This window comes from Anastrepha obliqua, chromosome 4 (genome assembly GCF_027943255.1).
Source record: "Anastrepha obliqua isolate idAnaObli1 chromosome 4, idAnaObli1_1.0, whole genome shotgun sequence".
Lineage (NCBI taxonomy): Eukaryota > Metazoa > Arthropoda > Insecta > Diptera > Tephritidae > Anastrepha > Anastrepha obliqua.
Window position 1 is genome coordinate 94,490,179 of NC_072895.1, and position 16,403 is coordinate 94,506,581.

Below are 16,403 nucleotides of genomic sequence, written 5' to 3' on the forward strand. Positions count from 1 at the left end.
TTCCATTTGATACCCATATTGTACATACACATTCTAGGCTCCACGTTTTGACCTATATCTCGAGACCCTAGTCACGGAGCGGCATGAAAAATACTCTGAACTAAAGCATTCACCAACAGCTTCCATCTGATATCCATATTGTACAAACACATTCTAGGCTCCACGTTTTGGTCTCTATTTCGAGACCCTAGTCACGGAGCGGCATGAAAAATACTCTGAACTAAAGCATTCACCAACAGCTTCCATTTGATACCCATATTGTACATACACATTCTAGGCTCCACGTTTTGGTCTCTATCTCAAGACCCTAATCACGGAGCGGCATGAAAAATACTCTGAACTAAAGCATTCACCAACAGCTTCCATTTGATACCCAGATTGTACATACACATCCGAAGGTTACCAGGGTCCACGTTTTGACCTATATCTCGAGCCCTATCCACCAATAGGCATCCAAACTATACGTAAACCATCTTCAATACCTACTTAACAATGTGTGTAAGTTTGGTTTAATTCGGTGCAAAGACACGGCCGGTTAGCGAACACACACAAAAAGTTGACTTTATTTTATATATAAGATCTCGTCCCAAAAAATTATCAATAAAAATCTGATGTTATTCCTTGATATTCCATATTATTCTTGAAGTCGTTTTGCAACACATTTTGCGAGAAAAACTATTTTTTATTAAAAACTAACAAATACTGGCCTTAAACAAAAAACTTTTTAAAATGTGTTGTTTAATGCTTATGCCAAATAGTTAGAAATTTTCGTTCTTGCACGAATCGCAAAAGAAATTTTTTTTTTCTGAACACAAAAGGATGTCGTATTAAGAAAAAAGAGCAATTATTACATTTTAGAACTAACAAAATCCAACTGTATATTCAAATTACAATGTAATCTTTAGGTCGTGTCTAGCTGGGTAATAAGTATTGTAGAAGGTGGTGCAAAATTAATCATCCAATTTTGTTTTTGAATAATTTTTTAACCGAAAACCCAGTGTTAGTGTGTGGTGGAAACGCTTTATTATGTTAACTAAACTAAACTAAACAGCTGACTCCTATTTATTCAAACTGATAGAGTTGCTTCTTTTTTAAACTAAATATCAAAATGAGCGAATAAGGCAAAGAAATATAGTAAAAAGCCTAAAGTGTACATATTAGCCAAGCGGTTAAATTAAAATATATTACTATTACTATTTATTTGAAATTGATGTTTACTTAATACTTTTGGTATATTGGATGACATAGACATTTAGGATGATATCGACTGCTCATAAAAGAAGCGCGCCACAGCCAATCAGCTCAATAAGAAATTTCTTTTGCGACTAGCCGCTCCACTTAGGTCGTGGGAAACTTCACCTTGGCGCAAAACATGTGACGGTTGATTGCATCTGTTACACGATGTAGGACACGGCGAACGGATGACTGCCTAATGGTTAGGGAATATCCATAAAAATTATAAAGAAGCATTCGCGTAAATAAATACAATCAAATTCATTTAATCACCTGTAAAATATTTTCTTCAATAAGTGTATAATACTCCAACATTATAGCAGAAATTTCATTTGCCATTCCCGCCGTTTGACGCTCAATATTTGCGACTTCCACTGTTAAACTAAGACAAAAATTGAAGGTAAACTAGCACAGAAGTGTCTGGCGAGCTTCACATACCCAGTGCATGTTTAAATTTATCAACCGATGTTTACATGATAAGCTTTTTCATGACAGCAATGTAGTAGCAGGCCATTTTCTGGTTGGTTCTACTTTACTGGAACAACCGGGAATTAAATCCGGGTAGGGAATATACTATATTGGAAATGTTTGAGCTGCTATCAGCTGCCCGTCGTTATCGGAGTTCAACCACTACCTATAACAGAATAGGAGTTTCAGGTGCTTCGTGAGACCTGTATAACCCTAATTGTGTTCGTTCATAATTTAGCTGACTGCCTAACCGAACAGACCCATATGTACTAAACATATGTCCGGCATGTATACATGTGTCCACTCATCTAGCACTCCTCTTCCAGCCAGTCGAAACACTTTTTTTGCAATAATCTTGTGTGCTGTTATAAAAATAACGCCAACCGTTTGCTTGAATAATCTAACGACAAAGTTTTCTACGTTAACGGATGTTCACCCTCTTACAACAACCTTACAACGTGCATGATGTACACGGAGATTACATCTAAAATACGTAACGGTAGCCTTCTAACTTCGTATACTTAGGAACCAGCATTAACACCGATAACAATGTCAGCCTTGAAATCCAACGTAGAATATCTCTTGCCAACAAGTGCTACTTTGGACTAAGTAGGCAATTGGGTAGTAAAGTCCATATGTGAACGGGTAGATTAATTTTGTGGATTTATTGGTAATTAATGCATATGTAAACGTACTTTTAAACTCTGTCCCCAAGCTGTCGAAGAAAGGAGCACTCATTGTCATTAATCGTCTAGCTGCTAAACCCGGGCATTTACATAGAAAGTGCTCAACAGTTTCCTTCTCTGAATTGATACAGGGTGGCGATGAAAGCCGCTACCAAAAAAAAAATTGAATAACTTTTCTTCTTTTTAAGTTATCTGTTCCATTTTTGTTTTAATTTGCAGATTGATCTTTAAAATTTATTAAAATGGATAACTGGGACACGCAAACAAGAATTTGGATAGTCCGCCGCTATCACGCACTGGAGTCCTTAGTTTTGGTACAGAGAGAGTACAGGCGGATGTTTGGCGGCGATCCCCCGAGCAGATGGACCATAATGAGACTGGTGAATAATTTTGCTGAGCAAGGAACAGTCGCAAGAAGGCCTTATCATCGAAACTCACCAGTTCGGACGGAGGAAACGATCGCTGCTGTAGCTGCAGCTATACAAAGCAATCCAAGGGTTTCAACAAGAAGCTTATCTGCTCAACTTGGTGTCAGCCGACAGTCTTTGCAAACAATAATGCACAAAGATTTAGACTTATTTCCCTACAAAATTCAAATGGTTAACAAACTGAATGCAGCAGACTTGCCGATTCGCTTGGAATTTTGCCTGAAGATCCTGCAAATGGTGGAAGAAGACCAAAACATGTTAAACTGCCTTTTCATGTCTGATGAGACCCATTTCCATTTAAACGGCAATGTGAACAAACAAAATTGTCGAATATGGAGTACTTCTAACCCACAGATACTCCACGAGACGGAATTGCATCCTCTTCGCGTGACAGTGTGGTGTGCGGTTTCTTCACGCTGTATTGTCGGGCCTTATTTTTTTGAAGAAAATGGTCACACCGTTACGGTTACTGGAGACCGTTATTTGAAAATGCTGAAAAAATTTTTCTATCCAGAACTACGCCGAAAGAGAATTCCTTTCAACTCTGTGTGGTTTCAACAAGATGGGGCAACGTCTCACATAGCCCGGACTGTTATGACAGAGTTGCGACGAAAATTTCCCAATAAACTGATTTCAAGAAACTCCGAATTTCGTTGGCCCCCCAGGTCGCCTGACCTTACTGCACCTGACTTTTTCTTGTGGGGTTTATGTAAACAAGAAGTTTATAAAACAAAGCCAACAAATTTGGATGAACTAAAACAATCCATTCGGGCAACAATTGCGGCTATTCCTGTCGCAACTCTCAAAGCAGCAATGAACAACTTTTTACTAAGATGCCGCACTTGTGTCAACGAACATGGGGGGCATTTAAATTCAATTATTTTTAAAACTAGTTAAGGGGTTAGGGGTAGTCAGAATTTTCAAAAAATTGATTTTTTTTTGCATTTTCTTAAAGTATAATGTTTTAAAAATATTGTGTAAAAATTTGAAGTGAATCCGACAAATACTTTTCAAGTTTGGTGAAGTCAAGTTAAAACATGATGTTTTTATGCTATGTTTTTATTTTTGTTAAATAAATTAATTAAGTAGCAAAAAAAAATTCGCGAAAATCATCATTTTTTCGGGCCTCTGACTACCCCTAACCCCTTAAGCTACATTTAATAAAATTTAATGACCTTCAACTTGAAAAAAAAAAAATAAATGAATTTCATACACTAAAAAAAAAGTTATTTGACTTTCTTAATGTAGCAAAATTCATCAGCCACCCTGTATTTGCCATAAAAATTTGAATATTAGAAATGAGCGGCGAAAAATAAATGGGCTTAGTAGAGAATTATCCGTGTTTTCAGGACTAGACGCAAATGTTGTCATTAATTCCGCTTCAACATCAGCTGTTTGTGGTTACAGTATGACTAATCGACAAATACTTAATGTTGCGGCTATGGTTATGATTACGGCTCCACCAATTGCAGATTTAAATAAGTTTTAGAGGAGATCAGAATATTTTGAAAATATTTGACTACAGAGTGACACTAAGTGTGAGGGATGGACAGTTGCAATAATAATCTTAATTTTTCACATTGCCTAATGACAAGTGAATTCAGTTTTGAATTTTTATTTAACCATTTATTTGCCAATATATTTCAAAAGTTACCCTTATTATATTTCAAATCATTCAGTATGTAGCGAACCAATTGAGTAAGATGTTCCATCGGCGCATGCTCAACATCGACGTCACTCACCAGTCATCTGTAGGTCATAGATGACTAGATGTGAAACTCTTTTTCTCGTGAGTGCGCTGAAAAATGTGCATTTTTGAAGTGAAACTTCTTTTGTCTCGAAGGATGAAACGCTGTGAGGAGTAAAACCATAGCGTTTCATCGATATGTGACGCTACGCCAGCGCCATCTGTTAAAAGCGTGGCGTGGATGAAACGCTGTGAGGAGTAAAACTACGCTAAACTACGTAAAACTCACGCTATGCCAGCGCCATCTGTTAAAAGACTGGCGTGGCGTGTCGTCGTGAATGTAATGCGGTCGTTTATTATTGCATTCTTATCGAATGTAATTTGTAAATATGACATTTGATTGACGGCCGCCGTAGCCGAGTGGGTTGGTGCGTGATCACCATTCGGAATTCACAGAGAGGTCGTTGGTTCGAATCTCGGTGAAAGCAAAATTAATGAAAACATTTTTCTAATAGCGGTCGCCCCTCGGCAGGCAATGGCAAACCTCCGAGTGTATTTCTGCCATGAAAAAAATCTGCTCATAAACATATCATAAAACAAAATGAAATAAATGCATAAAAAAAAAAAAAAAAAAATTTCTTGTGATTCGAACCAAGGATTTCGGATCGGAAGCCCACATTGCTAGCCGCTGGGCTATCGCGCTGTGCTGTCGCCGCAAAATAATGTATCATAAATCTGTTTACCATACCAAAGACCATACACTTTGCGAACGCATTTCGGTGGAAACAGTTGACAGTTATCCCAAACACAATATTATATTAGTAACGCGAGACGCGTCATAGAGTGTGTGTGTAGTTTTGAGCAAATCTTACAAACATATTTTGTTTTGTTGATTGATTTCTGTTAAATATGGCATCAAATCAACAAAAACGGAAACCGAAAACAGGTGCTGAACGGCAACGTGAGTATTTGGAGCGTAAAAAATTAAGAGCTACTGTTGAACACCGTGACAGTGAATCCTCCGGTTGTACGATAAGTGATAATTTGTAGTACCAACAACAAGATGCGGAACTACCATTGATGCAGTATTTCATCGATACCTTGATAGATTAGAATGTAGATCATTTTTTACGTATTTCAGTTACCATAAAGCCCTTGTTTCATTTTTGGAAAACGAATCCAATAATGATAATGACAATGCCGAGAACCAAATGTAATTGAGTACAATAAATTCATTTCTTCTTATATTAAAATAAATAAATAATTCTGTTTAATAAAATTCCATTCCATGCTTTCCATGACTTCTGCATGCATTATATTGAAATAATAGTTAAATTATTGATTTGTTGATAAAAGAAGTTTCACTTCAATCGTGCGGGTTCCGTGAACTACCACACACTTTCTTTTTTTTATAACATTTTCCAATATTGCCACACCGGTAGAAACATGAATTGGGTATTTTTGAACCAAAGGTCTGGAATTTTTAGTTTCCACACCACCATTGAGGTTAGTATTTAGTGTGCGGTTGCCCAATAGCCTTATATCACTCGTAAACACCTACATATACTAAAAACAAGCACAATGTGTATGAAATATGTACATAAATAAGACAAAAATTTAAAAATTTATATGTAAATGAAATTATTTAAAACTGATATACATAATAAAGTTATGAAGCCGAAAAACATAAGTTATAATTAAAAACATGACTTATTACGATTTTTTAATATAACACAGAAATTGGGTAACAAAAAAAAAATTCTCAAACAACGAACAGAATAAGTTAAAGCAGATTACCTTTAATTTTTGTAAAATATCTCAAACACAAATTCAGTTCCCTCACCTACGCTTTTCAACCATAGAATATTTACGTATATACAAATTTACATAAACCAACACACAGTTTTCAATAAAATTACATTATGTACATAAGACTAATTAAAAGTAGAAGTCGAAAAGGATATAACGAGCTTTGGATTCTACAAACTCACTTAAATTCCAATTATTACATTTCAATTGAATTAATTTTAAGACAAATAACTATAAACATTTTAACACGTCATTTCTCCATTAAGCAAAAACGAACTGTTTTCGTCTGTTATTTTTGGCGCGTTTCTTCTGGCAGTCTGCCATTTCACCTATCAGCTGTTCAAAATCCCATAATGTGTGAGTGCTGCCAAGTTTTGAAACGTCCTCATGGGCGCGCTCTCTCTCAAAATGAATAAGTTTCACATCTAGTTGTCTTTGCTGTAGGTTATAAATGAAAACGTCATTTAAATTTGTTCATAAATAAATTTCTGCGGGCGTATGCCATATAGCTTAAGTCGACTTACGATAAAAAATGAGATTGTTTTCTTAATAGCGTCCTATTTTAAGTATTATCGCTACTTCTTATATAATTTTGTTTTATAATTGTTTAAAATCACAGATTTTATTGGAAAATTAATTACCGAAGGGACCAGGTTCTTCCAACTGCCAGATAGTAAGGGGGTAGAAATCATCGCTAAGAGCATCTTCCTCATCGGTATAATCATCGGTATCCCACAAGTCGTAAATATCGTTGTCAGTAAATCCTGTTATTCGATAATCAATTAATAATTCGAATACTATTTTGATAAGTGCCTCTTTCTCAGCCTCCATGTATTTCTGACACTGCATGAAAGGAAAAAGTGAAAAGATACGACAATTGCCGCTATTGTCAATAGTTAATATTCTTAATACACACCTCGGACATTCCATATTTATCTATAGATGTTCCGTATACAAAAATGACGAGTGGAAGTTGAGATTTGTCTTTACGCTCCTTTAATATATTTATGGCTTCTAAGACGAATTCACAAGTAATTTTTTTGCAATAATGTATATTTAAGTGGCGCAGATGCTTGCACCTTCGCAACAGTTCTATCAGAGCTTTATTTGTTATATTGCCACTGTGTTTGATAACCAGCTCTTCAAGTTGCTCTAATTGGCCAAGTTTTCGAAGCGCATTATCGTTGATTGCTTGATTATTTATGCAATATAATGATTTCAGTTTTTCCAATTGTGATATGAAATTTATTTCTTGTGGTTTGATTGAATTTTTGCCATAGATTTTTAAGGTTTCTAATTGCTGCGACTTATTTTCGACCAATTTCAAAAAAATCTGTGTATGTGATACCGAGTGGAGTAACAATTCAATATGTTTCAGTCGAGGTAATAATGTTACATGCTCATATGGAAAATCTGGGTTAGACATTTTCAATATTTCGAGTTGCTGACAATGTTCCACCATGGTGTCGAAAAAGATTGGCGAAAGCTGTTCACAATGACGTATGTCGAGCGATTTTAAGTTCGGCATGGAACGGCATATTTCAACCAAATTCGAAGTTTGAATATTTGTACAACCATACAAATCTAGAACCTTCAGCTTTACCAACGAGTTCATAAATTTGCCTGCAAACAAAGAAAATGTAAATATTAAGTATGTATTCATATTTTAAAGGCAAGTTTTTCGTTATAAGACAAACTGTTTTACCTGTTAGGTCACTGTTCCCGGAGAGAGTCAGGCTCTCTAATTGAGTTAAATATTGCAGAGATTTTATTGAGAGGTCACGTATACCGCAATTATGCAAATATAACTCCTCTAATAGAGGGAAACTGCGAAGTAATTCCTTCAGACAATCGGGCGTCATTCGACTATTGATCAATTTGAGTTGTTTTAAGTTGACGCAGCATGTTCTAATAAATGTAATGATGCGTTTACGATTCTTCTCTGGTACCTCGCCCGACACTGTTTCAATATTTTTGCCGGCAAGACGAAAGAAGTCGCTTATATCGCATAATGTCAACTTTATGGCTTTACGAAATTCGAACCTTTTATGTGCGCGCTTGGATAACATTTTGAATATTTCTTGAAAACGATTGCATACTCGCGCAAAACGTAATTGATCTCGTAGCTCTAATAGACCACAAATAATCTCTAAGCAATCATCATTTAGCGATAGGATATTCAGGCGAAGTTTCGTACCAACGTTCGAAGCTTTAGCTTTCTTTTGTTGTGCGTTCGAAGCTTTGGCTTTCTTTTGTTGGGATCCACGTACCACTTGGCTATGTGCCTTTTCGGCACCAGACTGATTCCCACTATTGCCAGCTTTAACCCCAATACGTGAACCTCGTATACGATGATTCGATTTCGTCAATACTCTAAATATTATATAAAAAATCAAGAGGTATATTCAAATAAATAAAAGTATTTTACGTGTAAGCACTTTCTGGATCGACAAAGTTTACAAATCCTACTGCCGGCGAAGAATGACGAGATTCCTTTTTATCATCCACTAGTCGTACTTCCGAAATCACGCCAAACTTAGAAAAATAACGAGTTATATCGGGGACCTTCACCTGCAGCAACACATGATATTCATAATTTAAAAAAGTTCCTTAACAATAATAATAAAACTATAGCTCTCACCCATCTTGGAATGTTGTATACGAAAATATTGTAAATCAATATGTTGTCCTTTGTGTATGCCTTTTTATCTGGCATAAAAAACACCTCGCTGCTTCCAGGGCCATCAGGATCCAAACTTTCACCAGACATGATCTTATCCCTTCGACAGTAGTAACGAATTTAACTCAATGGAATTCAAAAAAGTACATAATGAGCAACTTCTAATTCATATTCACAAGTTCAGCTTCAGTTTAGTTCAAGGCGATTTTATTACATAATCTTGCATTATTACGCACATGAATTAAAATTTTGAATTAAGTGCTGGATAACTATTCACCAAATATTAAATTGAACCAGACAGGTCATTTGTGTAATAAAAATAATATAGATAAACTATTAATGCGTAGAAGTATTTGCAAACACACGAATCAATACGAAAATTTCAGCTGGGTGGTTGCCATCATCTTAATAAATCCACCTTGGTTTAGTTTGAATAAACCAAGGCGTATCTAAATGTGGCAACCCTAGTGATTGATGGCAACTGGCAACGACACCGATGCGTATAGTGAACAAGCGAGAATCGTCAAAAGGGACAACGAGGGTCATCGAGTGTGGTTCAATCAATCTTATTATAATTTGTATTTGTTATTTGTTATCTTATAAGTTGTATTTAATAATAAACATATAAGTATAATATAATATAAATAATAAACGTAAATATAGCAGTTAATACACTACACAAGGCAAGGCGTTAACAGTTGTACAAAAACAAAAAGTTACATGTATTTTGTTCTTGCTTTTTTGGCATAAGTGTCAAAATAATTATTTCCAAGGCGAATTGGATTGTGAATCATTACTATAAAGTTGAATGTCTGTACGTTGTCCGCGCATCACTACGAAACGACAACACCAAATGACGTAAAAATTTTTATACATTCATATTTTCACCCAATGAAGGTTATAGGCATGTTTTTATGATGGAACTCCCTTCCCACAGCTCCCAGGCCGCGCCACCACTCTCATTCGTCATTAATAATCGAATATTTGCTTAAATTTAATCTAAAAAATCTTAGTTTTTCCTATTTCCCAATATTTATAGCACACTCTAGACTTCATAATCCGCATAAGCTATTCAACTATGACCCAAATGCAATGTTCAAAAACGGTTTGAGATAGAAAATTAATAAAAATAATTTTGCTTGATATTTTTCCGATTGGTTGTTTTGATTTTATTCAACGAGGCATGGCAACGGTTGCCGGGTATTGTAATATTATGGTTATTAATAAAAAATTTTTTTCTATGAAATTATTGTTTGTAATTCTTTTATATACATATCCTAAATCCCTCAAAACTACTCCTATGAGAGCGGGGCCGCGGGTTAAAGGTAGTAACAAATAAACGCAAAGAAAGTTTTTCGCGTGTCGCGTTAAATTGTTAGAAGTTCATTTGTGTTATTAATAGCAAAAATAATTAACAACTAGTATTATTATTTACTCCTGAGCAAGAAGTTACAGCATTCATAATAACAAAGTGTTCAATATATTTTAAAAAGAAAACACGAAATAAAATGGTATTCTTAAAATACAAAAGAAGCAAATAATTTCTTTCTGAACGGTTTGGATATAATTAAAATGTCGAATTAGCAAGTTTTATTTATGGTAAGCTTAGAGGTTTACAAATTATTTTTTCCTTTTTTTTCACTTTCTCTAACTATGCAGTTTTCGGATAATTACAGAAATTATATTCGTTCGGTATTACACAAAACTAGCGTTATAATGATATAGCTACATATATATATACAACAAGATATACAAATAAAATCATACACAAGCAAATGTAAGCTAATGTAAATTACATTTTTTCATACTTGCGTATCACTCTCTCCCTCTCATTTCTCTCCGGCAGCCATATTAATTACTTTCCTACTGTTAACTTGTGGTGAAATAATTTCTGAGTTGAATTTCTTACCCGTGTTTTGTTAGAGCCCAAAATGAGGAACGGGCCGGGACTTCGCCTTCTCTATGAATTTATGTTCTCTGACAATGCTGTGCCCATGAATGTGCGCTGTGCCTATAAATGCGCGCTAGATTTCTTGAGAAGTTTTACCGTAATATTTTTTGCTATGGCAACCGCACATATGTACATACACACAGCATATATATATGCGCATATACATATAAATTCACAAATCTAAATTTGCATATGCCATCTTCCTGTGAGCCTCGTAATGAAGCAATTCTTTATAAAGGATTTTGATTTGGTTGATCAACTAAGCCAGACATAACGCATATGTACTGTGTGAACTGATCAGCGCTGTTCATAACAACAGCACAATGCTTGGGCATTTTTTGCGATCTTTTTTCTGTGGCAAGTGCACGCGGCCGCATATGTGCATATATAAATTCACAAATCTAAATTTGCATATGCCATCTTCCTGGTCTGGTCGTCTGGTAATCGTTTGTTTTCTATAGAGGATTTTGATTCAATTGAAGGGAATTCAACAAAGTTTTTACAGAGCACCAGATAGACAGACATAATATATGTATATAATTTAGATGATTTGGAAAAAATTCAAATATAGTCATTTTAACCTAACATTCTTTGCTTCTAATCCCGAACAAATTCTTATCGACTGCTGCTAAATTAACATAATTCAGTCCCTTACTGTTAACTTTTGGTGGAAAATTTGTCTGTGGTAATTAATCTTCGCGAAACGAGTACCCCTCAAAATTCCATCCGTTTCTGTCATTGAGACTTCTCTATACATTAACGTTCTCTGATGTATGTAAATCCGTTTGAAGAAACATTTAAGGGGTTACATATGTCCAGAATTTTCAAAACATCGATTTTTTTTCGATATTTCTGTGAAATTTTCGTGCGGAAATTCACAATATTATAGCTTCTACAGCCCATTAATTAGGTAGAGAGCGGTCCGCGCGTTTCAGTACCTCAAACTTTAAGCTCGTTTTTCTCGAAACTACTTTTTCCTGCACGGTCTGCATGATAACTCATACAGTTTTTAATATTTTTTGATGGGGTGTTTTATTTAAATATTCGAAAGTGTTTGCTCTATAGACTTGATTTTTGATATTTTTGTTAAAAAGGTTTATAAACATAATTAAAGTGTGACATTTATGACGTAAAACGCATATATATTTTTTAAATTGTTGTAAATTGCAAAATTTTTCCAAATTCAAAAATCAGGCTCGGCAGACCATAACTACAACTTTATTTTACAAGACTTTTCGGGGACTTTTTACCCCGGGCCCGGAGTTCTCAGAGGGGCCCGGACTCGAGAGTAATTCCGAATTAGATGAAGTAGACATAATTGGAAAGGGCCCGCATTTGCAATTTTCCTCCGGGGCCCGGATATGCTCTCTACGGCTCTGTATGTATCTGACCAACTTGCAAGAGGAGGCACTTGCACATGCCAAACAACTAATTTTATGGGGGTACCTCTCGCAATTTGTCATTTGTCAATCAAAGATTGATTAGTGCCAGTACCTGTGTAATCCAAGAATATTATTAATTGTGTAGACTTCAAATCGGGACCTTAGTAGGGGCCCTCACAGGACATTGTCTAATAGAATATCACGCAAGTAAATTAGGCGTTTACATGCATGATTTCTGTCGTAATGGGTAGGAATGAGGAAGAGTTGGACGCAATTCAACACCTTTTTTGCACATGCCCGGCTCTAGCCCGAAGTAGGAATCGATATTTAATGAATATGGTTAATTTAGACACCTTTGTCCACAGCTTAGCATGGTTCAATCTGGAAGAGGAAATATAGCCCAGCCTCTGCGGCTCACAACGGATCCATTTCGGGGTCTAAGTGGCAACGCTGTTCGTATGTGCGATGTGGTTGCCAAATCTTATCTAACCTATCTTACGGTAAGCTGGTTTGCACTAATCGCGTATATCGCTCTTTTCACGGTATTCGTGTCCACATAATCGGAACGTTCTACAGCTCTTTCAGTTTAGCGGCGTTCCCAAGCATTTATGGCAAATGTTTTCTCTGCTACAATACAAAAAACAACAACAGCTCGGCAAGAAAATTAAATTCGGTTAAGTTCAGTAAAGCCTGGTCTAACTGCAATTTAAGTGTTGTTGGACTACCTTAAATCAAAATACCAATACATTTATTCATTTGGTGTATGTATATTTATTTAAAATTCTCATTATATAACCGGACAAAATATCAGTGTCCTTTTATGCATAAATAAATACCGATTTCGGCATAATCTTTGTTTTTGTTTGTTTGCTTTAAGTGTCATAAATATGAATTAGTACTTCGTACTGCGCTTCAGAGACAATAATTGTGACATTTGGATATGTTACCGAGTAAAAATTGTTTGTGTGTATTTGTGTGTTAAAGCACATTGAATTGCGTTCGATTAAGAGGAAGGCGAGTAGTTAAATTAGTAGATATATTTTTTTTATGTGACTGCATTAAACTATGTTCAGTATAGGTATTAGTATATATGTACATTTACGTATGTTTACTGGTACACTTTGTAACTTGCATTTTTATTTTTATTTTCGCTTCCCTCTGTGCTAGATAATTATTTATTTATTTTTTGGTAATTTGTGTTAGAGCTAAAAAAATCTTAATATTATTTTTCTTCATTTTTTAAATTGCATATTTTATAACATATTTTTTATTCATATTCTCAATATCCATATATGTATGTGTGTGTATGAATATGTATTTACAGCTTAGCTAATTTGTTTTCAAGCTGCTTAAAATTTGAAAAGTTTTTATGGATTTCGCTTGAATTTAGATGCAGCAGGTTTGGCTGAAATTAAAAACAAAAGAATAGAAAGTTTGCAGTAAAGTAAAAATTATAAATTTGTTTCTGCAAATTTCTGTTGATTAGTTTCATGGGAAATGAGTGAATTTGCGACTGGTTTAAATAAAATAATTTCGTTTTTATTCGTTGCCGATGTTTTGTTCGAAATGGCTTTTTTTGATAAGAAATTGTAGAGCTGCAACAAACACCTACATTGCGTATACGCCATGGATTACTGTTCAGTCTTGTTAATGAAAAGCAATTTGTTTTTCTACATACATACATAGAAGCTTTTGCAATGAGCCAAAAATGTTGGTTAAGCAAATTTAAATTGGATTATTTATTCCCAATTGCAAATCTGCATTTTTACTATTTATTTAAAACTTGAATTATTTCTCCGGCATACTAGTTATTTGTTTTTTAAATTAAAGCTGTACAATTAACTTTGTTGCAGATGTGTAGGTTCCTTGCGAATCATTTTCACGCATAGTAAAGTATTTAATATACATATTTGTGGCTCGGTGAAAAAACTAGAAGGCGAAAACTGCAAACTTATTGATGTTAAAATTTTCAACTAGTTAAATTTTGATACTTAAAATTTCGCCATTGTGTGTATAAGCAGCTTATGAAAAATTACCAAATTTTTTGCGCTTATTTGAAAATTCAAACAAATAAAAAAAATTTTGTAAAATATTTAGTACTAAAACTTAAGTACTAAGAATTAGTACTAAAATTTGAGTACTAAAATTAGAATTCGTACTTACAGTTATTACTAAAATTTAATTGCCACAAGTAGACTAAACTTAAGTTGTGAAAAAATTTAGTACTTTAATTTTAGTACTAAAGCATTAAAAAGTAGAAAGTTGTGAAAAAATTTATAACTTTAATTTCAGAACTAAAGCACTAGAAGAACTCAAATTTAGTACTTCAATTTAATACTAAAATTTAGTTGCCGAAAGTAGACTAAATTTAAGTTGTGAAAAATTTTAGTACCGAAAATTTTAGGGAATAAATATTTGAGAAATCGAATTTGAGTACTTAAGTTTTTGAGTAATATAGTATCGTAGGAAATTTTTGTACTAAATAATTAGTACTGTACTAAATTATTGAGTACTAATAATTAATTAGTACTGTACTAAGTTATTTAGTACTAATAATTACTTAGCACTAAATAGTTAGTACTGTACTAAATTATTTAATACCAACAATTATTTACTACTAAATTATTTAGTACTAAAAATGTCAGTACTAAATAATTTAGACCTACAAATTTTAATTCTAAAAGCTGTCACTAAAAATTTTAGAGCGCTCATCAGTACAAAAAATGTCCCCAGCCCCTTAATTAAAGAAAAATTCAAATGAGATTCAAGAATAAAAAGTACAATTTTCTCTACTATAAACGTAAATACTCATAAAATTATTTCTTTGCAAAAGCTTTCTTAAATTTTCATTTTTAAAATTTTCGCTCTAAATATTTTTTTTACCATTAATTGAATGCTGGAAAGAAAATCCACAAATCGCCAGGGTATTCCGCTGTTTGTGAGATCAACAACTGGCGCTAAATAATTAATATATTACTTTGTATATAACAAAATTGTATGGTAGTACTATTTTACTTCATTACTAAATTTTTCAGTTTTGTTGGCTTAGCGAATTTTGCACACTAAAATTTTACAATATTTTTAAGTTTTGCCTAATTTTTCACGAATTAATATTTTAGCACCGTTTAGACTTAGTACTGAAGCTTTTATCGAAAATAAAATTTTTTTTTTAATTTTTATTTCTACTCTTTCAGCGCAAAATTGATTATTCGTATATTTAAGTAAATTTTTAGTTCTTATTTTTCTCTTACGAGTAAATTTGATTAAGAAAATTCCCAAGAAAGAGTGTAGGCTCAAATCAACGCAAATTGTTGGGTACCGAATTTAGTTATGATATGAGCAAAAAAAATGAGTACCACTTTTCTTCATTATTTGGTAATTCACGAATAGTTCGAGTTATTTAAAAAGTAATGAACCTAATTGAGGATCTTTTAAAAACACTGCTAATTTTTGGCGCATTGAAATGATTACTGTTTATGTAGAAAAAGTAAATTTTAATACTACTGTTTACTTTTAGTTTAACTCCACTAAATTTTAGTACTAAATCAGTAGTACTAAATTTTGGCACTAAATTTTAGTACTAAATTTTAGTACTAATTTTAGTTCTAAATTTTGGTACTGCTGTTGTATTGCTAAATTTAAAACTGTTTCCTTAGTCCAAGAAATTGCAATATACATATGGTTAGGATACTTTAGTAAAATTTACTTATACAGCTTGGCATTAAATTTTTATAGCTGTAGCGTTAGTACAGAACTTTAGTACTTCTTGTGTGCAGCTAAATTTCATTGCTCACTTTATGAATTTATGATTTGATTTATGATTAATAGTTCCAAGGCACATCAACGATTTCGGATATTTTTAGTACAATTGACTTTAAATTTTAGTGCTGTGTTTTAGTACTACATTTTAGCACTTTTTCAGTTTTGCCAATATTTATTAAACACTTTTGAATGCTTCATTTACATTAATAGCTCATGGTAATACAATATCGGATTTATTTAGTACAATATCTTTCAACCCTTTTAGTAGTAAATGTTCGTAGTGTGACAGAATCTTTTAATTCCGTTAATATTTTTAA

The 16,403-nt window shown here is 33.7% G+C and overlaps 2 protein-coding genes across 2 annotated transcripts in view; both read right to left on the bottom strand.

The window, feature by feature from the left end:
• Window positions 1-6,285: 6,285 nt before the first annotated feature.
• LOC129244937 (uncharacterized) lies at window positions 6,286-9,371 on the bottom strand. The gene is made up of 6 exons (XM_054882853.1): window positions 8,953-9,371; window positions 8,740-8,882; window positions 8,017-8,684; window positions 7,228-7,934; window positions 6,953-7,154; window positions 6,286-6,749 (listed from the first exon to the last, which is right to left on the bottom strand). Exons 1-6 carry the CDS (start codon window positions 9,079-9,081, stop codon window positions 6,715-6,717), a joined length of 1,884 nt encoding a protein of 627 aa, XP_054738828.1. The 5' UTR covers window positions 9,082-9,371; the 3' UTR covers window positions 6,286-6,714.
• Window positions 9,372-13,088: 3,717 nt separating this feature from the next.
• The window catches only part of LOC129244938 (homeobox protein 5), a 177,053-nt gene continuing 173,738 nt past the window's right edge, over window positions 13,089-16,403 (bottom strand). Inside the window, exon 9 of the mRNA XM_054882860.1 lies at window positions 13,089-13,729. Within this exon, the coding sequence (XP_054738835.1) occupies window positions 13,692-13,729 (38 nt within the window). The 3' untranslated portion in view covers window positions 13,089-13,691. The remainder of the gene's footprint in view (window positions 13,730-16,403) is intronic.

Bases quoted from the DNA above. Each gene is read 5' to 3' on its own strand.
- LOC129244937 (XM_054882853.1), bottom strand. From the start codon at position 9,081: ATGTCTGGTGAAAGTTTGGATCCTGATGGCCCTGGAAGCAGCGAGGTG. The intron at 8,883-8,952 runs GTGAGAGCTATA...GTGTTGCTGCAG, and splicing joins TATACAACATTCCAAGATGG to GTGAAGGTCCCCGATATAAC. The intron at 8,685-8,739 runs GTAAAATACTTT...TATAATATTTAG, and splicing joins GATCCAGAAAGTGCTTACAC to AGTATTGACGAAATCGAATC.